The sequence below is a fragment of the Erinaceus europaeus genome, chromosome 1, assembly GCF_950295315.1.
Source record: "Erinaceus europaeus chromosome 1, mEriEur2.1, whole genome shotgun sequence".
Taxonomy (NCBI): Eukaryota; Metazoa; Chordata; class Mammalia; order Eulipotyphla; family Erinaceidae; genus Erinaceus; species Erinaceus europaeus.
In genome coordinates this window covers 71982518-72004791 of record NC_080162.1, presented here as the reverse complement: position 1 = coordinate 72004791, position 22274 = coordinate 71982518, and the positions used below count along the sequence as shown (strand labels likewise).

Genomic DNA, 22274 nt, shown 5'->3' with positions numbered 1-22274 from the left:
ACCCACCTCTGTTCTCTATTATCTCCCAGTACCAAACACCAGCCAGCACTGAGAATACACAATTCATCCTCAATATTCACAGGCCCCTTATTCCATAAAATTTATTTTTAATTCCAGTCACATGCAGAGTAGGGGAAAGCTAGCACTTACCTCTAAGGTACCAGTTCTCACACAGTGTCCCCTCACAGTCCCTTAATGCCATTGTGTTGCTTTGCATCCTTTTTGTTGGCGACTTGCTGTTTAAGGTGGCTCCATACACAGTGCTAAAGTTCTGTCCAATATTTTTTTTTCTTTTTTTTTTTATTAATTGGGGAATTAATGCTTTACATTCAACAGTAAATACAATAGTTTGAACATGCATAACATTCCCCAGATTCCCATTTAACAATACAACCCCCACTATTTCATTCATCATTTTTCATGGACCTGTATTCTCCCCACCCACTGCATTATTGATTTTTTTTCTTTTTTTTCTTTTTTTTTATTTAAGAAAGGATTAATTAACAAAACCATAGGGTAGGAGGCATACAACTCCACACAATTCCCACCGCCCAATCTCCATATCCCACCCCCTCCCACGATAGCTTTCCCATTCTCTATCCCTCTGGGAGCATGGACCCAGGGTCATTGTGGGTTGCAGAAGGTAGAAGGTCTGGCTTCTGTAATTGCTTCCCCGCTGAACATGGGCGTTGACTGGTCGGTCCATACTCCCAGTCTGCCTCTCTCTTTCCCTAGTAGGGTGGGTCTCTGGGGAAGCTGAGCTCCAGGACATATTGGTGGGGTCTTCAATCCAGGGAAGTCTGGTCGGCATCCTGATGACACCTGGAACCTGGTGACTGAAAAGAGAGTTAACATACAAAGCCAAACAAATTGTTGAGCAATCATGGACCCAAAGCTTGGAAAAGTGGAGATGAAGTATTAGGGAGGTACTCACTGCAAACTCTAGTATACTTCTGCTTTCTTACTTTGGTGCCATACTCCAAACTCAGTCAATTTCTGCTTTGCGTTTCTACTTCTTCTTCCTTTTTTTTTTTTTTACATGCATAACATTCCCCAGATTCCCATTTAGCAATACAACCCCCACTATTTCATTCATCATTTTTCATGGACCTGTATTCTCCCCACCCACCCACCCACCCCAGAGTCTTTTACTTTGGTGTAATACTCCAATTCCATTTCAGGTAGGACTTGTGTTTTCTTTTCTAATCTTGTTTTTCAACTTCGGCCTGAGAGTGAGATCATCCCATATTCATCCTTCTGTTTCTGACTTATTTCACTCAACATGATTTTTTCAAGGTTCATCCAAGATCGGCTGAAAACGGTGAAGTCACCATTTTTAACAGCTGAGTAGTATTCCATTGTGTATATATACCACAACTTGCTCAGCCACTCATCTGTTGTTGGACACCTGGGTTGCTTCCAGGTTTTGGCTATTACAAATTGTGCTGCCAAGAACATATGTGTACACAGATCTTTTTGGATGGATGTGTTGGGTTCCTTAGGATATATCCCCAGGAGGGGAATTGCAGGGTCATAGGGTAGGTCCATTTCTAGCCTTCTGAGAGTTCTCCAGACTGTTCTCCACAGAGGTTGGACCAATTGACATTCCCACCAGCAGTGCAGGAGGGTTCCTTTGACCCCACACCCTCTCCAGCATTTGCTGCTGTTACCTTTTCTGATGTGTGACATTCTCACAGGAGTGAAGTGATATCTCATTGTTGTCTTGATTTGCATTTCTCTGACAATCAGAGACTTGGAGCATTTTTTCATGTGTTTCTCAGCCTTTTGGATCTCTTCTGTGGTGAATATTCTGTCCAAGTCCTCCCCCCATTTTTGGATGGGGTTATTTGTTGTCTTGTTGTTGAGTCTGACAAGCTCTTTATATATGTTGGTTATTAAACTCTTATCTGATGTATGGCATGTAAAGATCTTCTCCCATTCTGTGAGGGGTCTCTTGATTTGGGTAATGGTTTCTTTTGCTGTGAAGAAGCTTTTTAATTTGATGTAGTCCCATAGGTTTATACTTGCCTTAGTCTTCCTTGTAATTGGATTCGTTTCATTGAAAATGTCTTTAAAATGTATGCGGAAAAAAGTTCTTCCAATATTTTCCTCTAAGTATCTGATAGTTTCTGGTCTAACATCCAAGTCCTTGATCCACTTGGAATTTACTTTTGTATTTGGTGAAATACAGTGATTCAGTTTCATTCTTCTGCATGTTTCAACCCATTGTTTCCAACACCATTTGTTGAAGAGACTCTGCTTCCCCCATATAATAGTCTGGGCCCCTTTGTCAAAGATTAGATGTCCATACGTGTGGGGCCTCATTTCTGGGCTCTCAATTCTATTCCACTGGTCAGTGTGTCTGTTCATGTTCCAGTACCAAGCAGTTTTGATGACAATTGCCCTATAATATAGTTTGAGATCTGGCAGTGTGATGCCTCCGGTTCTGTTCTTTTTTCTCAAGATTGTTTTGGCAATTCTAGGTCTTTTCTGGTTCCAGATAAACATTTGTAGCATTTTTTCTATTCTCCTAAAAAAATGTGCTTGGGATCTTGATGGGGATAGCATTAAATTTGTAGATGGCTCTGGGTAATATATTCATTTTGATGATGTTAATTGTTCCAACCCATGAACATGGAATATCTTTCCACTTCTTTGTGTCTTTTTCAATTTCTTTGAGTAGTGACTCATAATTTTCAGTATACAAGTCTTTCACTTCTTTGGTTAGGTTTATTCCTAGATATTTTATTATTTTTGTTGCTATAGAAAAAGGAACTGATTTCTGGATTTCAATTTCTTCTAACTTAGTGTTTGCATAGAGGAATGCCACTGACTTTTGAATGTTAATTTTATAGCCTGACACATTACTGTATTGCCTGATGATTTCCAAAAGCTTCTTGCTGGATTACTTAGGTTTTTCCATGTATACTATCATGTCATCTGCAAATAAGGAGAGTTTGACTTCTTCTCTTCCAATCTGTATGCCTTTAATTCCTTGCTCCTGCCTGATTGCTATGGCAAGAACTTCCAACACTATGTTGAATAGTAATGGTGATAGTGGGCATCCCTGTCTAGTACCTGATCTGAGGGGAAATGCTTCCAGTTTTTCACCATTGAGTATGATGTTGGCTGTAGGTTTGCTATATATAGACTCCACTATCTTCAGGAATTTTCCATCTATTCCCATTTTTTGTAGTGTTTTGATCATAAAGGGATGTTGTATTTTGTCAAAGGCTTTCTCTGCATCTATTGATATGACCATGTGGTTTTTGGTCTTGCTTTTGTTGATGTGGTGGATCACATTGATTGATTTACGTATATTAAACCAACCTTGCATACCTGGGATAAACCCCACTTGGTCATGATGAACAATTTTTTTGATATACTGCTGTATCCGGTTGGCTAGAATTTTGTTCAATATTTTCACATCTATGTTCATCAGAGATATTGGTCTGTAGTTTTCTTTTTTGGTTGTGTCCCTGTCTGCTTTTGGTATCAGGGTGATGTTGGCTTCATAGAAGCTGGCAGGGAGTATTCCAGTGTCTTCAATCTTCTGGAAGACTTTTAAAAGTAGAGGTATTAGTTCTTCTTTGAAAGTTTTGTAGAATTCATTTGTAAAACCATCTGGTCCAGGACTTTTATTTTTGGGAAGATTTTGGATAACTGTTTCAATTTCATTAGCTGTGATGGGCCTGTTCATGTTATCCACTTCCTCTTTACTTAGTTTTGGAAGTTGGTAGGTATCTAGGAAATCATTCATTTCTTCCAGGTTCTCTAGCTTGGTGGCATATAGTTGTTCATAGAAGCCTCGCATGATATGTTGAATTTCTGCAGTGTCTGTTGTGATTTCTCCTCTTTCATTTACTATCCGATTTATTTGGGTCTTCTCCCTTTTTTGTTTTGTGAGTCTGGCTAAAGGTTTGTCGATTTTGTTTACTCTTTCGAAGAACCAACATTTACTTTCATTGATCTTTTGTATGGTTTTCCTATTCTCAATGTTATTTATTTCTGCCCTAACTTTAGTAATTTCTGTCCTTCTGGTTGCTTTAGGATTCCTTTGTTGTTCTTCTTCTAGGTCTTTAAGATGTGCAATCAGGCTGTTTATTTGTGCCTTTTCTTGTTTCCTAATGTGTTCTTGTATAGCTATGAACTTCCCTCTTAGGACTGCTTTAGCTGTGTCCCAAATATTTTGATAGCTTGTGTCTTCATTTTCATTGAACTCTCGAAACATTTTGATTTCTTCCTTGATTTCCTCTTTGACCCAGAAGTTGTTAAGAAGTGTACTGTTGAGCTTCCACATTTTGGCACTGTTACTAATCTTTTGTTGATTGTTAAGTGTTAGTTTAATTCCACTGTGGTCTGAGAAGATGCTTGGGATGATTTCAGTGCTCTTGAATAGGCTGATGCTGTCTTTGTGGCCTAACATATGGTCTAACCTTGAGAATGACCCATGTGGATTTGAGTAAAATGTGTATTCCAGTTTCTTGGGATGAATGACTCTGAAAATGTCCAATAGTTCTAGTTTATCTATCTCTTCATTTAGCTCCCTTATGTCTTTACTGATTTTCTGCCTGGATGATCTGTCAAGTTGAGATAGTGGGGTGTTGAAGTCCCCTACTATGATTGTGTTACTGTTAATATATTGCTGTAGCTCTTTCAGTAGAAGTTTGATGTATTTAGATGGCTTCTCATTGGGTGCATAGATATTAATAATTGTTAAGTCCTCTTGATTGACTGATCCTCTGAGCATTAAGTAGTGTCCATTCCTATCTTTTTTAATCTTATCTATTTTAAAGTCTATCATGTCAGATATGAGAATAGCTGTTCCTGCCCTTTTTTGTGGGCCATTGGCTTGAATGATAGTTTTCCATCCTTTCACTTTAAGTCTGTGTTTGTCTTGTTGAGTTAGGTGGGTTTCCTGTAGACAGCATATTGTTGGGTTGTGTTTTCTGATCCATCTTCCTACTCTGTGTCTTTTAATAGGTGAATTCAGGCCATTGACATTTATTGATATCAAAGATTGAAGATATTTTAACGCCATTCTTGTAGAGTTTTAGAGTGTTTTGATATATATCCTATTTGTGGTGGTCTGGTTGTTTATAGGAGACCTTTCAGAACTTCTTTCAGGGCAGGCTTGGTGATGGTTGCTTCCTTCAACAGTTGCTTGTCTGAGAAGGTTTTGATGCTTCCATCTAGTCTGAATGACAATCTAGCAGGATATAGTATTCTTGGCTGAAAGCCTTTCTCATTGAGCACTCGATAGATATCTTGCCATTCTCTTCTGGCCTGTAGTGTTTGTATGGAGAAGTCTGCTGCTAATCTTATGGGTTTTCCTTTGTAGGTGACTCTTTGTTTTTCTCTTGCAGCCTTGAGGATCCTTTCTTTATCCTTATTCCTTTCCAATCTAAGTATGACATGTCTTGGTGTCTTTAGGTCTGGGTTAATTCTGTTTGGGACCCTCTGGGCTTCTTGAATCTTTATGTCTTTGGTGTTGTCGAGACTAGAGAAATTTTCAGCTATTATGGCCTGGAGAACGCTTTCTTCCTCCCCTTCTCTTTCTTCCTCTGGTAAGCCAATAATGCGTATAGTGTTTCTTTTGAAGTCATCCCATAGGACTCTGTTGTTGTTTTCAGCATCTCTTAATCTCTTTTTGAGATCTCTTACTTCTTTTTTAGTTGTCTCTAATTCATCCTCAATCTTGCTAATTCTGTCTTCAGCCTCATTGATTCTATTCTCTCTGCCCTCTACTGCTTTCTGGAGTTCATCTATTTTGTTGCCCTGCTCTGATACTGTTTTAGCTTGTTCAGCTAGTTGCCTTCTTAGCTCAGCGATTTCAGCTTTCAGCTCTCTAATAACCATGAGATTATTAGAATTTTCTTCCATATTCTCATTTGTTGTTCCTGCATTTCTGATTACAATTTTTTCAAAATCTTTACTCACTCCTGTTATTATTTCCTTAGCTAATGTTTGGATGTTGAACTCGTTGTTTTGTGCTTCACCCTCTGGAGGACTTTTAGCTGGACTCTTGTCCTGGTTCGAGTCTCCAATATTTTTTCTTGTTGTTTTAACCATTTTATATAAGTTAACAGTTTTTTCAATCCCTGAGTTGGAGTTCAGTGGTGTAAAAGCCTTTTTTTTTTCCCCTGTAGGCTATGGGAGCCTGAGGGCTTTTAAACTATCAATAGGCTTCTTGGCTTAATCACTGACTCCAGACCAAGAGATAAAGCAGGGTGTGGCAGAGATAATCCAGTGGTTATGCAAAGAGACTTTCACAGCCCCTCAGCTATGCCACCGAGGTATAGGTCTTCTCCTGAGTTTCCCGGTTAGATCTCTGTACCCTTGTGTCCCTCCCTGTTGCTGCTCCAGATTCTGAGGGTAGTAGCAGTGGAGACTCAGAGTTGCACTTGGTGAGTCTCTGGGGAATCCTTTCCTCCCTTCAGCTGTCCCCTTGTTGGTGGAGCAGACTGGAGGTGGTGTCTCCACTGACAAACTGTCGAACTGTTAGCAGTCACTTAATCTCTCCTTAGGCCCCTCTCTCCTCTCTGTCACCAGCCACGCGTGTTTGTACTCACGGGTGATTTACTGGGTTTCTGTGGTCATTCTAGTCCTGTCTTGTTTCGGTCCGGGTGGTCTCCTTTGGTATTCCTAGTTGATCCGGGAGAGGAGAGGAGAGGAGAGGAGAGAAAGTGATCTGCTGCTCGTAGCTCCGCCTCCAGAAGTCGAATCTCTGTCCAATATTTTTAAGACCAGGGTGAGCTACAGAGAAAACACATGTGTTAGATAAGCTTCATTCAGACATTAGTTATACAGACACTGTCACTGGCCTTGAGTTCAATGTCAATGAGTCGACAATACATTAACTAAGGGGTCTTTAAACAGAAACATACATAAAACAAGGTCATGTGTTGAGCAGTTGATAAAAAAAAGTTGTGACCAGAGACTCACCAGAACCTAGTCCTACATTTCCCCTAGAAGCAATGATTCAACATTCACTAATTCAGTGTTCACAGAGACTTTGTGGAACATAGCAACTACAAATAACCAGAATCAACAGCATATGACAAATGGTGGCTAGGAGAGCACATGACCATCAAGAGAAAGCAGATAAGAGGGCAAGCCAGGCCTGGATGAAATGTCCCAAAGATGCATCCCTGTTTCCCTGTCCCCTTCCTGCTCAGGTATCAGAGTCATCGATGTGGACTGGCAGAGGTCAAAAAACAGTGCTGCCCACCACACCCAGGAGTACCCTTGCCCAGAACTGGTGGTTCGCAGAAACCAGATGTTCACCCTGACATTGGAGCTAAGCAGAGCTCTGGACAGTGAGGAGGCCCTGGTCTTCACAGTGGAGACAGGTAACTGACCAGTGCTTGTCATCCCAGATTTGGGGAAAAAGAGTCCCTATAGGTGGACAGAGCCCTGAACCCTGGCAGCTTCTTACAACAGCTGTCTGGGGATGACTGGAAGGTACCCTGAAAGGGTATGGGGGAGTAGCTGATGTCGCTGGAGCCAAGCTATTCTTTCCTGGCCAGACATAAGGTGGACCTCAATTTCAAAAGGTCCTGTCAATTTCTCCTTTCTCTAGGAATCGAGACAACTGAAATAGACTCCATGCTACCATTGACTCTCTTCTATCTATGTCACTTCCTTACCCCCACATGGTGTCCCAGCATTCCCAGGTCTCCTGATTCCCTGTCCTCTCTGCCAGGACCCCAGGCTTCTGAGGCCATGAGCACCAAAGCTGTGTTCCAGACAGCAGAGCTGGAGGTGAGCGACACCTGGATAGCAGTGAAGGAAGCACAGGCCGAGAACACCGTAACTGTCTGCCTTGCCAGCCCTCCCAATGCCGTCATCGGCCGCTACCTGCTGAATGCCCGCTCTTCCTCCCGACGCAAGCACAGTGACCATAAGCTGGGCGAGTTTGTTCTCCTTTTCAATCCATGGTGCCCAGGTAAGAGCTGACAGTCCAGAACAGAGCCTTTCTCACAAGCTGGCCTACTCTTTGGACAAGCCTGGGAGGAGAGTGATGGCATAGGAAGGCCAACACTGGGAACTTGTCAAGGCCCAGACCTGCTGGTGGAGGGCATTGGGCAGAGGAACCTGGCAGCAGGTGTTACACACAAGCCTGAGCCAGACAGGCCAGAACCTGTGTTTTTGGTGCCTAGAGGCCTGAGGACAAGGGTGGAGCCTAGTGGGAAGAGAGGCCCAGGTCTGGGTAAGTGTCAGACTCTACAAGCTCATTTGTTTTAGATTTCTACATTCCAACTAGGAGTGAAACCACAAAAACAAAAACAAAACAAAGCAAAAGCTAGTAACCAAACTGCCTCTTCATTGTGGTAAAAATCTATGTGATGACTGGAGGCAGGGGGGGTGGCGGGAGTGACAGAAGGGCACAAGAACTTTGGTGGCAGGTATTGTGATTGGTACATACATACACATATAGGTATGAAACTATACCTCTGAAATAATTTTATTTTTACCAGAGCACTGCTCAGTTCTGGCTTATGGTGGTACTGGGGACTGAACCTGGGACCTGAGAGGCTCAGACATAAAAGTTGTCTGAAAAACCATTATACTATCCCCTCAGCCCAAATTGTTATAACTTTGTAAAGCAATGCTGAGTCAATAGTGAAAGGAAAGAAGGGAGGAAAGAAGGAAGGGAGGAATGAAGGGAGGGAGAAAAGGAATGTTCAGAGAATCTGAGGTGGGTATTGTTGATACAAAAGAAAAGTGAGTGGTCCAGGAGGTGGTGCAATTATAAAGCTTTGGACTTTCAAGCATGAGGTCCTGAGTTCAATCCCCAGCAGCACATGTGCCAGAGTGATGTCCGGTTCTTTCTCTCTCCTCCTATCTTTCTCATAAATAAATAAATAAAATCTTTAAAAAAAAAAAAAAAAGAAAGAAAGAAAAGAAAAGAATAGGAAAGGAAAGGAAAGGAAAGGAAAGGAAAGGAAAGGAAAGGAAAGGAAAGAAAAAAAAAAAAGAGTCTGCTATCAGCACCAAGTAGGGTCCTCCAAGGCACCAAGACTCCTAGAATCCTGGAATCCCTTGGCCTTGGGCTGCAGTTGCCCCTGTCTGACCATGTGAAATGAAAGCAGAGTGGGAGGCAGCCTGGGAGCCCAGCAAGCCCTGCCCTACCTCTTCTGTCCCAGTGGGCCTCCAGGAACCCACCTACTACTGAACCCTGATTAGCCCCTTCCCCGGGCCAGCAAGGCCAGAACCCCAGCCCACAGAGGGCCTGATGACTGCTTTTCAGAGGATGACGTGTTTCTGGCCTCAGAGGAAGAGAGACAGGAGTACGTGCTCAATGACAGCGGGATCATCTTCCGAGGCGTGGAGAAGCACATCCGAGCCCAGGGCTGGAACTACGGGCAGGTCTCCAGGGGTGCTGGCCACAGGGGAAGCAGGACTGGGGCGTATGCAACATCAGCCAGGGAGCCCTCTGTCTGCCCACTTCATCCCAATGAGGGAGATTCTGTGCTGTGTCTTAGAGCCGCTTATTCAATCTACTATGAGTTGTACAGGTTCTGTAGAATGTCCTAGAGGAGGTATAAAAGTAACTCAGAATAGGTTGTTTCTGTTGTAGACAGGTAAACAGCTTAGATCAGGGGTTCTGAACATGCACCTGAATCACATGGACGGCTCATAAAACACACAGATGGCTGGGCTATATCCCCAGAGCTGCCTCAGCGGGTCTGAGGTACAGTCTGAGGATTTGCATGTCTAACAAGACTCCAAGGACTTCCGCTGCTGCTCTGAAAGCATACGTCTAGAACCACTGACTTGTGGCAAGTGATCATTCACCAGGTAGGGTGCCTGCATCACCACTCAGGCTCAAATCCCAGCTCCATAGAGAATGTGCGATGGCAGTGGAGGAAGCTTCCGATATGGTGTCTCTCCTTCTCTGTCTCTATCTGAATGGGGAAAAAAGTGGACGAGAGCAGTGATGCACTGGTTGCACGCACACACACACACCACTTGCTTAAATAAGTACAATATATAGTGCAGTGAGGGTAAAGGGGTCAGAGTGGTAGAGTGAAGTGGAGGGAGTTCAGAAAAACTTGAAAGAAGGCCTTATGTCACTGTTGGGCCCAATGCTGAGAGATGGGCAGACTCTGGATGGGTGGAAAGAAACTCACACAGAGCATGTAGGTGAAGTCAGGACTGGGACTGGCTGAGGTTCCACTAGAGCAGGTTCCCAGCCAAAGGGCCATAAACTGTGGATAGTGGGGAGCCGAACTGGTTATTGACTAGAAAAAGAGCACAATTCAGGTTGAGCTTCTGGTTCCCAGTGACTCTTTGAGGAAGGCTTTCCTGAGACCTAAGGATGCTCTATGGTGTCCAGGGCTGGGGGTGGGACTCCCCTGCAAGATACGAGTGACCTATGGGGTGGGGGATGGCCTGTGATATGGGCTCGGGACTCTAAAGCCAGCTTCTCTGGGGACAGTTTGATGAGGACATCCTGAACATCTGCCTCTCCATCTTGGACCGAAGTCCCAGTCACCAAGACGATCCAGCCACAGATGTGTCCCGCCGCCACGACCCTATCTACATCACTCGGGTCATCAGCGCCATGGTGAGAGGCCCCGCCATCCCTTCAGAAACAGTCCCTGCTGGGTCTACAGCCAGGTCACCCTGAACATGCCTGATCTTACCTTGATCCCTCATGGTTTCTGGGCCCAGCTATAGGATCACACTCTGATTTTTCTCAGGTCACTCACTACCTGTGTCAATTCTCTATTACTATACCAACAAGTCATCCCAAAACTTAGTGGCATAAGACAGTCATGTACAATGCTTACAATTTTGACCAGGGACTTGGGCAGGGCACTGTGACTTGGCATGTCTCTCTGTTCCAAAACACTCCAGCCTTGGGTGTCAGAGGGTTTGGTAGAATCATAGGCTTGGGGGTTTGGTTCTGGTGGTTAGCAGTTGCTGGGTTCTCTGCATGCTGTGTCTACTAACACCAGACTTGTCCAATCTAGTGTTAGCCCCAGGCTTGGGTGGTAGGACACTTACCCTTCTGAATCTTTTCTCATATGAAGGAAAAAGGGCAATAATTAACATGATCCAGGAGGTAAAGCAATGAATAAAATACTGGACTCTTAAGCAAGAGTTTGACATCCAGCATCACATATACCAGACTGACACTATAGATCTCTCTCCTTCCTCCTGTCTCTTGTTAATAAACAAATATATAAAAAGGACAATAGAGAACTTTCATTAGATTTTTTTTTTTTTTTTGCCTCCAGGGTTATTGCTGGGTTCGGTGCCTGCAACATAAATCCACTGCTCCTGGAGGCCATTTTTTTTTTCCTTTTGTTGCCCTTGTTGTTTTATCATTGTAGTTATTATTATTGTTGTTGTTATTAATGTTGTTGTTGTTGGATAGGACAGAGAGAAATGGAGAGAGGAGGGAAAGGCAGAGAGGGGGAGAGAAAGATAGACACCTGCAGACCTGCTTCACCATTTGTAAAGTGACCCCCCGTTGCAGGTGGGGAGCCAGGGGCTCGAACCTGGATCCTTACGCTGTTCCTCGCTCTTGGCACCACCTGCGCTTAACCCACTGCGCTACCGCCCACTCCCACTTTCATCAGATTTAAGCAAGTTCAGATAATGTGCACAGAGCCATTGGAACAGCACCTGACTATTCTATTGCGTTGTTAGAAAAGTCATGACTATTCTATTGGGCTGTCAGAAAAGTCATAATGCATGTTTGCATAGAAAAATAGAAAAATAGGGAGTCGGGCAGTAGCTTAGCAGGTTAAGAGCACGTGGTACAAAGCACAAGAACTGGCGGAAGGATCCCGGTTTGAGCCCCCGGGCTTCCCACCTGCAGGGGAGTCGCTTCACAGGCAGTGAAGCAGGTCTGCAGGTGTCATTCTCTCCTCCTCTCTGTCTTTCCCTCCTATTTCCATTTTTCTCTGTCCTATCCAACAACAACAATAAATAGCTACAAAAATAAAACAACAAAGTCAGCAAAAAAGAATGAATGAATAAATAAATAAATAAATATTTAAAAAAAGAAAAACAGAAAAATAATATCATGACTTTTCTGACGATGCAATAATATTAGAGTATGCATGCAGTGAATATAATGAATGTCTGTGACAATTATGCTATCAAGAGCAACTGAAAAGCAGACCATTTAAAATAGTAAGCGCTTGGGGTCCAGGAAATGGTGCACCTGTTTGAGCACAAATATCATCAGGTGCCCTCTCCCCACCTGCAGAGGAGACACATCATGAGCAGTAAAGCAGGTCTGTGGGTATCTATTTATCTCTCTCTCTTTCTCTGCATCCTCTCCCCTCTCAATTTCTCTCTGTCCTGTCATATAAAATTTAAATTAAAAAAAAAAAGGAAAAAAATAGCTCTTGGGAGCAGTGAACTCATAGTGCTGGCACCGAGCCCTAGCAATAACCCTGGTGGCAATAATAACGACAACAACAAAATAAAATAAAACAAAATAATATGTGCTCTAAAATAGCAGATGATTTTCAGCAAGAGAGTATCCTAGTAAATGGTAATTTGAAAATGATAAATGGTACTCAGAAGTCGGTATTTAAAGACAGTGGGTACGCCTCATTTTCAGACAATATTAAAAAGTAGTGGTTCCCAGATGACGGACTCATTCAAAGTTGGAGCTGATTTTATGATGGTGAAGTTCCTGAAGAAGGAGCCCCTGGCTGGTGGTGACCCTGGGTCTCCTCTGTCCAGGTGAACAGCAACAACGACCGGGGAGTAGTACAAGGCCAGTGGCAGGGCAAGTACGGCGGTGGCACCAGCCCCCTGCACTGGCGTGGCAGTGTGGACATCCTGCGCAAGTGGTTCAAGGGCAGGTTCAAGCCAGTCAAATATGGCCAATGCTGGGTCTTCGCGGGAGTTATGTGCACAGGTACTCAGGGGAGACAGGTCCCCAACCCACAGTTAACTGCCTGAGCTGCATTTGTGTTTATTTTGTATATATTTACATAGACACACCTACCCAAACAACCAACCACTCTTTACTGGTGATGGGGAAATAGAGGTCTGTGTAATGAACAGAGAAATTGATTAGCTCATTTACATGACGTTTGATGTTGAATGTGCAGGAATCCCACCCTCTTCTATCTCTGGCTCACTAAATGCTTTGGGGCAAGTCCTGAGGTCCCCTAGGCTCAAGTAGCCTGGGAAATAAACAGGTCATTGTATGACTGCTGAGGTCCTGCCTGCCTCAGAATCTGCCAATTCAAATGGGAGCATCTCCAGCCATTCCCCAGGAATTTGAATGTGCAAGAGCTGGTGGTATTACTGAGAGTGGAGACAGGAACCTCAACCATGAAGAGACAGAGAAAGGGGACTGTGGTCAGAAATGAAGTGGGAAAGCTGATGGGGGTGGGAAGAAAGAGAGGGGTGGGTGCTGAACACCCCCTCCTTGAATCTAGGGTGCAACGTACTCGTGGAGTGCTTCAAGCCTTAAATTTTCAGTCCTTAGGTGCCTGGGGATCGCAACAAGGGTAGTGTCCAATTTTAACTCGGCCCATGACACAGACAGAAACCTGAGTGTGGACAAATATGTGGACTCATTTGGCCGGACGCTGGAGGACCTGACGGAAGACAGCATGTGGTTGGTTATCGGGCCTCTGGGTCCCAGGGTCAGGGTCAGGCATTGGTCCTATCCCAAGCTAAGTGGTTCCCTGAGACAGACCCAGATCTGGAGCTCCACTCTCTCAAGTCTGAGTCAGTCCTGACTCAGGCATGAGGGACACTTTGCAGGGAAGAAGTTCCAGGAGATTTTGGGTACCTGATCAAGATCAAGAGGTGGGCTCAAGACCTGGCCACCTTGAGCATGCCCCTCCCTACACCATTCTCTGTTCTTGGGGCATCTGAGCCCTGCCCAGGACTTGGAGAGCCCCTCTGCGGAGTTACTCTTTGGCACATTCCTGCTTCTCTGTCAATTGCCTAGGAGGGGAAAATTGCCTTTTTCACTAAATACAGCTATGTGAAAAACTTCTAAAATATATATATAGTAGAGACAGGGAAACAGAATGAAAGAGACCATAGCACTGAAGCTTACTTATGGTAGAAGCCCGGCTCAAACCTGGGTTGTGCACATGGCAAAGTAGCACACTACCCATGTGAGCTATTTTGCCGGCACCTAAAAATCTATTTTCATTTAAGCTTCTGAAGTAGGAATCAAGGAGGCAGGAATGTAGCTCATTGGTGAAGCACACATGTCTTGCCTGTAGGAGAATTTGGGCTCAGATTCCAGAACTCCTCCTCCAGAAAAGAGTAAGTGCAGTCATGTGCTTTACGGTTTAGAGGTACTACATAAGTAATAATGTTCAGTCTCCCTTCCTATGTCTCCTTCCAGAGAGAGGCTCTGCAAATAAAAAAACATACATATACAGACTCTCCACCCTCTCCCCCTCTTTTTAACCTTTTAGCATTTATTGGAAGCATGATAGAATACTGTTCTATTTGCTCATGCATTTAACAAGTCCACACCAATATCTGCAGGGTTTCCTTATGTTTTTGCAATGTAATGTGAGTTATGTAATCTGAGTGCTTAACCAGGTGCACCACTGCCTGGCCCCTGTACTGTTTAAAATGTTAACAACACCACACTAACTGGGCACTTAGTCTGCTGGTGCTCACGTGGGTGGCCTCGCAACCCGAGGCAGCTGCTGGCTTTCCCGTCAAGGGCTCAAGGGGCCTCAAGATGCAGAAGAACAGCCAGGAGAAATTCAGGTATGAACTTCCATCTTTATTTTGAGAATGGACAACTTATATAGCAAGTAGAACAAATAACATTTTTCACATATGTCAGTAATCACAGGGTTTCAAAGGTCAAATCCCCCTATGGTGGGGAGGGGTAGGAATGACGAGAATTGATGAGATACCAAGAGGTCAGAACAACTAGTTTCCATGATGCAAGACATATTAATTACCTAAAGGTATTAAGAAAAACATAGTGGCTAAACCAGCATAGTGAGATGAAGCAGAGAAGGTCAGAGCTTGATGTAAATCATAGATATCAAAGGACAAGGAAATAAGGTGTGGGGGTCTCACTGCCAGAGTGCTGGCAAGGCTGTGATGGAGTATGCTTATGTGTGTGATCAAAAGGTGGTGAACTTATAGTGAACGTGGCGAACTTATAGTGAATGTAGTGAACTCTAAGTGAACTTACAAGCAGGCAGCCATTTGGTCTGCTAATAGGGGAATGAGTTAACTGTGAGAGGTTGCAGGCCTTTGTGAAGCTTGAGAGACCAACAAGAGGAAACTAAGTCAGGAAAGCTTTCACTTCTACACTCTACCCCTGAAAGGGAGAGACTGACAAGGAGGATGTCTTTCCAGACCTCCATCTCAAGGATGGGGAGAAAGCATGGTAGAGCTTCCTCTAAGCTCCACCATGCTTTCACATAATCCCACATTAGTCTATGTCCCAGTTTTCAGTGTTATCCATATATTAATAATGTGTTCCTCCAAAAAAAGAAGAAGGGGAGGAGGAACGGGGAGAAAAATAGGGAGGAGGACCAGGAGATGGAAGAAAGGAAAGACAAATCCAGAGCTGCTTCTTCATGCTGCTTTCTTTCTTTCTTGTGGACCTTGTGCAGATGATGTTATTTTCCCTGGTCTCCCAGTCTCATCTTTAATGTAGAAAACTCCCACTGAAGTCTGAACACTTTATCAAGTTTTCAAACACTACCTACCCCAACCCAAAGACACCGCTGGGGGGTGTATTGTTATATGGAAAATAGGGAAACGTTATGTATTTATTGTTGAATTTAAAACATTAATCCCCCAATAAAGAAATTTAAGAAAAGAGTTATTGGGGTGGGAAGATAGCATAATGGTTATACAAAAAGACTTCCATTCCTGAGGCTCAAAGTCCCAGATTCAGTCCCCAGCACTAGATTTTTACAATCTGGTAAAGATAAATAAAGTTACAGGGGTTTTTTAATCATCTATTTAAAAAAGAGAGAGAGAAAAGAAAACTACTTGCATAACCATTATACTGTCTACCCAGCCCTACTTACATATGTAATATGAATGATCCCTGCTCACTTACACTGTTGGGTAACTAGTTCTCATGATATCCCCACAGTAATCGTGTAGAGTACTACCCAAGACCAGCTCAGAGTAGGAAGTCCCTTCCTAGGAGTATCTGTGCTCATGGCAGGCTTCCATGTCCAACCCTCTCTCTGTGGCAGGAACTTCCATGTCTGGAATGAGAGCTGGTTTGCCCGGCAGGACCTGGGCCCCTCTTACAATGGCTGGCAGGTTCTGGATGCCACCCCCCAGGAGGAGAGTGAAGGTACGGGCTCAGCAGAGAGGGTCCCAGCACCCCCCCACAAGTGCACCCACATCCGCATCCACTCCCTTCCTGTTCACCCCCTCCTGCCCAGGTGTGTTCCGGTGCGGCCCAGCCTCTGTCACCGCAATCCGTGAAGGTGATGTGCACCTGGCCCACGATGGACCCTTTGTGTTTGCGGAGGTGAACGCGGACTACATCACCTGGCTCTGGAACGAGGACCAGAGCCGGGAACGAGTGTACTCCGACACCAAGAAGATTGGCAGGTGCATCAGCACCAAGGCGGTAGGCAGTGACACCCGTCTGGACATCACAGGCCTCTACAAGTACCCAGAAGGTGAGGACAGTGTGGAAGCCTCTTGGGCTTCTTCCTAAGATGCCCTGTCTTCTTTTTTTTTTTTTTAATAATTTTTTAATCTTTATTTATTTTGAATAGAGACAGAGAGAAATTGTGAGGGATGGGGAAATAGTTCAAGAGAGAGACAGAGAGATGCCTGCAGACCTGCTTCACCACTCATGAAGCTTTCCCCCCTGCAGGTCGGGACCAGGGGCTTGAACCTGGATCCTTGAGCACTATAATGTGTGTGCTTAACCAGGTGTGCCACCACCTGGCCCCAAGATGCTCTGTCTTCTGTAGGGGCCCCCCATTGTCCACCTGGACCAACCCTGTCTCCATCAGTCATTGTGGAGATGGCTTCCACTTGGCACTATCTCTTCCTTGAACACAGAGCCTTTAGTTTATATAATAGCACAGCTACATGTCCTTGAACATTTACAACAAAACAGTCACTGGACTGAGTATATTTCTGGTCGGAGCCAGCTGACCAGGAACAGATCCTGGAGAGGGCGTGAGGATTGAGAAAAGAAAGATGACAGTGAAATGGGATTGGGAGAGCTCTAGCCCAGTGACTGGCAGCCCAGATTTTTTTTTTTTTTTCACAGTCTTTTACACTTAAAGCATGTATCTTGTAATTCTGTAAGTTTCTTGAAGACATACACAAGGTACAGTGAAAGTACATGCAGTCATGGCATGAAAGTACCTGTAGATAACTAGCTATTTTACCCAGGGAGTTTGTCTGCAAAGTCTTTATCATTTTCTCAAGGAGTCTACAAAGTCTTTATCATTTTTTCAGCTTTCTCTAATCATCTTAAGACAAAGGTTAAGGGCTCACAGAAGGCCTTCTTTGCCAGCCTTTTGCTCACAGGCTCAGGGGCCTTGCCTTTCAAAGACCTGCTGTCCCCGACAAGTATATTCATCTGTGACAGTAATAATTACTATGACAATAATTGTGATTGTAGTATCTAGAAGACAGAACTTGCTAGAAGATAGAAACCATCCAAGTGACCATCACAGATACAAAATATAGTACAGACATATTGAGATATTATTCAGTTTGTTAATGGAAGGGAGTTCTGACCTGGAAGACAATGAAACAATCGACTCATTCAGGACAGAGACTGAGTCCATGTGCTTGCGCTTCCTCATGTAGTCAGATTCATAGAGTCAGCAAGTACAATGGTGGTGGCCAGGAGCTTGGGGCAGTAGGACATGGAGATTAATATTTAAATAACAGAGTTTCAGGATTTTTGTTGTTGTTGTTACTATTGTTGTTTGTTTACCAGAATACTGCTCAGCTCTGACTTATGGTGGTACAGGGGATTGAACCTGGGACTTTGGAGCTTCAGGCATGAGAGTCTCTTTGCATAACCATTATGCTATCTACCCCCCCCCCCCCCCGCCCCAAAGTTTCAGTTTCTCAAAATGAAAAGAGTTCAGGAGATGAGTGGTAGCATGGCTAAACAACAATGAAATTGTACTCAATACAAATGAAGTTTACACCTACAAATAGTTAAGGTGTAAGATTTTGTGTATTAATTTGTGTGTAATATAACTTTCTTAAATCAAAGGGAAGAATGGAGAAAAAAGAACAATTTCTAGATTAAGAAGGAAGATATATATTATATATATATATATATATATATATATATATATATATATATATATATTTTTTTTTAAGAATACACTAAAAAGCCACTATAGGGCAGTGAAATAACTCCCTTGGATAGTGCACTGCTTTGTCAAGTTCAAGCCTGGCCCCAGCACACTAAAGGAAGCTTTGGTGCTATAGTCTCTTCTGTCTCTCTCTCTCTCTCTCTCTCTCTGCCTCTCTGTATCACTTTAAAAGTTTAAAAATTAAAAAATTAAATGATACTAGAACAATAAACAAATTCAGCCAAAGTTTAGAATACAGATCAATTTAAAAAAATAACTGTGGGAGTTGGGCAGTAGCACAGTGGGTTAAGTGCATATGGCACAAAGAGCAAGGACCAGCGAAAGGATCCCGGTTCGAGCCCCTGGCTCCCCACCTGCAGGGGAGTCACTTCACAAGCGGTGAAGCAGATCTGCAGGTGTCTGTCTTTCTCTCCCCCCTCTTGTCTTCCCCTCCTCTCTCCATTTCTCTCTGCCCTATGCAACAACAATGACATCAATAATAATTACAACAATGAAACAACAAGGGCAACAAAAGAGAATAAGTAAATAAATACATTTTTTAAATTAATTGTATTTCTAGGCACTAGAAATGTAAAATTTGAAAGCAAATCTACTTACAACAACATCTGAAAGAATAAACAACTTAAGAATAAATTTAGCCAAAAAAAAAAAAAGTGATACTTACACACTGAAAGACATAAAACATTGTTGAAGGTGGTCTGGGTGGTGGCGCAGTGGATAAAGTATTGGACTCTCAAGCATGAGGTCCTGAGTTTGATCCCTCACAACACAAGTACCAGAGTGGTGTCTGGTTCTTTCTCTCTCCTCCTATCTCTCTCATTAATAAATAAAATTTTAAAATATTTTTAAAAACATTGTTAAAGGAAGAAAAATAAGGATAGGGAGTCGGGCAGTAGTGCAGCAGGTTAAGCACAGGTGGTGTAAAGCGCAAGGAACGGCATAAGGATCCCAGTTCAAGCTCCTGGCTCCCCACCTGCAAGGGAGTCGCTTCACAAGCAGTGAGGCAGGTCTGCAAGTGTCTATCTTGCCCTTCTCTGTCTTCCCCTCCTCTCTCCATTTCTCTCTGTCCTATCCAACAACAATGACATCAATAACTACAACAATAATAAAAAGGGGGCAACAAAAGGGAATAAATAAAATGCTTTAAAGAATGCTTTAAAAAAAGAAAATTAAGGATAATCTGAATAGACACTCAGTTTTCATGAATGAAACAACTTTGTATTGTTACAATATCCCAAATAACTACAGACTCCATAAGATCCCTATCAAAATTCCAGCTGAAGTTTTTTTCAAAATTGTCAAGCTAATTATAAACATCTTGTGGAATTCCAAAAGACTCAAAAGGAAGAAAGGACGAAAGAAATCTTTATTTATTTATTTATTTATTTATTTATTTATTTATTTATTTATTTTTACCAGAGCACTGATTAGCTCTGGTTTATGGTGGTGTGGGAGATTGAACCTGAGACTTTGAAAAAAGAAATCTTGATTCAATAGAACAATATATGTGTGAGGACCTGGTTCACAAAAACAAAACAAACAAAAAAATGACTGGCAAAGTCGCTCACCTGTATAGTATGCCTGCTTTGCCGTGTGTGACGCAGGTTCAAGCTCAGCCCCTATCACACTGGAGGAAACTTCTCTGCTATAGTGTCTTTCTCTCTGTATGTGTCTCTATCTAAATATGTCAGCCTGGAGTGGTAAAGTCCCAGAAGTGGAGGAGGAGCAGAAGGAAGAGCAGAAGGAGAGGGAGAGAGTAAGAAAGATAGAAATTGGAATCACACCCTCTGGGTTCAAGTCCCAGTTCCCTTACAAGTTGTCTTACTTCTCTGTTGAGCTCTGGCTTATGGTAGTGGTGGTGGTGTGTGGGGTGGGGGGGTGGCTGAACCTGGAGGGGGGGGACTGAACCTGGGATTTTGGAGCCTCAGGCTTGAGAGTCTATTTGCATAACTATTAAGCTATCCACCCTCCACCCTGTCTTTTTTTTTTTTTTTGCCTCCACCCTGTCTTGAGTTTCTGATCCCAGATGTTTCAGAAACAACAAATCTTTATAGTATTAGGTGAAGTCTCCTGACCTGAAGTTGTTGACAGCTGGTGAAAATGTTATTTAATGGGGTCAGGTGGTAGCACACCTAGTTACCATGCTCAAGGATCCAGGTTCAAGGCCCAGTCCCCACTTGTGGCGGCAGGGGTGGGGGTGTGAGCTTCGCCAGCAGTAAAACAGTGCTGCAGGTGCTCTTTTTAAATGTTTTTTTTTTTAATATTGTGTTTAATTATTGAACAGAGACAGAAATCAAGAGAAGGAGATGGGGGGGAGAGAGAGAGAGAGAGGAACCAACAGCATTGCTTCATTTCTCAAGAAGCTTTCCCCTTGCAGGTGGGGACTGGGGATTTGAACCCAGGCCCTTGAGTATTGTAACATGTACACTCTACCAAGTACACTACCACCCAACCCCTAAGTGTGTGTGTGTGTCTCCCTCCCTCTCTGTCTCCCTCTCCCTTCTCAATTTCTCTTTGTCCTACCAAATAAAGAAAAATTTTAAAAATCAAAAATCTCCCTCCCTCTCTGTCTCCCTCTCCCTTCTCAATTTCTCTTTGTCCTACCAAATAAAGAAAAATTTTAAAAATCAAAAATAGGCGAGGGAGATAGCATAATGGTTATGCAAACAGACTCTCATGCCTGAGACTCCAAAGTCCCAGGTTCAATCCCTTGTACCACCATAAACCAGAGCTGAACAGTGCTCTGGTGTGTGTGTGTGTGTGTGTGTGTGTGTCTAAAAATAAAAAAATTAAAAATTAAAATAAAATAATCTCTGAGCCTAGGGCTGGGGAAACCTCATCATGATTATGAAAAGGTCTCCATGCCTGAGGCTTTGAGGTCCAGAGCTGATCAGTTCTCTCTGTTTCTCTCTCTTTCTGTGTCTCTCAAATAAAAATAAATAAAATATCTTTTAAAAATAATCAGGCCGGGTGGTGGCGCACTTGATTGAGCACACATGTTACAATGTGCAAGGGCCCAGGTTCCAGCCCCTGGTCCCCACCTGCAGGGAGAAAGCTTCACAAGTGGTGAAGCAGGACTGCAGGTGTCTCTTTGTCTCTCTCCCTCTCTATCACCCCATTCCCCCTCGATTTCTACCTGTCTCTATCCAATAAATAAATAAAGATAATTTTAAAAAAATTTTTTTAATAATAAAATAATCCCAGAGCCCAAGACAATGGACATGGTGAGAGGTGTGTATACAGCTAGCTCCTGATAACAATATGGTGGAGAGAGAGTAATGGTTGTGCCTAGGGAAGAAGAACAGGAGCGGACACAGTGCCTGGGATGGCCGGGCAGTGGGGGAATGAAACTGATGTGAAGCCCCGCGCCCCTGCAGGCTCGCGGAAGGAGAGACAGGTGTACAGCAAGGCGGTGAGGAAGCTGTTCGGCGTGGAGGCCTGGGGGAGGAAGACCCGGTTGCGCAGGGCGGGTGGCCACGGTCTGTGGCGCGATGACCTGCTGGAGCCCGCTGCCAAGCCCAGCATCACCGGCAAGTTCAAGCTGCTGGCGCCGCCTGTGCTGGGCCACAACCTGAAGCTGGCCCTGTACTTGGCCAACCTCACTACTCAGGTGCAGCGGGTCCGCGTCAACCTGAGCGGAGCCACCATCCTCTACACCCGGCGGCCAGTAGCCGAGATCCTGCATGAGTCCCACATGGTGCGTCTGGGGCCCGAGGAAGGTGAGAAGCCCACCCCTGGGTGACCCCTGGCTGGTCACGGCCATCTCCTGGGGGCGGGGAGTGAGAAGGGGGACCCACATTAATCGCCAGGAAAGAAGACAGGACTCAAGACCTGCCTCTTGGCCTCACTTTACAAGTAAGGAAGCTGAGGCACAGTGTGGTGCTCAGTAATGAGAACAGCAATAAAAGCCCGCAGTTTTCTGGTAGTGGACCAACTGGATGGGGAGAATGGTCCCAGTTAGTATGAATA

General features: G+C 43.8%; 1 protein-coding gene across 2 annotated transcripts in view; it reads left to right on the top strand.

The window, feature by feature from the left end:
* TGM6 (transglutaminase 6) overlaps nucleotides 1-22274 on the top strand; it is a 38799-nt gene that overhangs the window by 12206 nt on the left and 4319 nt on the right. For both annotated transcript variants that reach the window (XR_009548959.1, XM_060187469.1), the window contains exons 2-10: nucleotides 7179-7352; nucleotides 7706-7948; nucleotides 9254-9372; nucleotides 10445-10573; nucleotides 12715-12892; nucleotides 13465-13603; nucleotides 16191-16294; nucleotides 16386-16628; nucleotides 21683-22024. Coding sequence is in view for 1 of the 2 variants with exons in the window: in XM_060187469.1 (XP_060043452.1) it covers nucleotides 7179-7352; nucleotides 7706-7948; nucleotides 9254-9372; nucleotides 10445-10573; nucleotides 12715-12892; nucleotides 13465-13603; nucleotides 16191-16294; nucleotides 16386-16628; nucleotides 21683-22024 (1671 nt within the window). In the remaining variant the exon portion in view is untranslated. The remainder of the gene's footprint in view (nucleotides 1-7178; nucleotides 7353-7705; nucleotides 7949-9253; nucleotides 9373-10444; nucleotides 10574-12714; nucleotides 12893-13464; nucleotides 13604-16190; nucleotides 16295-16385; nucleotides 16629-21682; nucleotides 22025-22274) is intronic.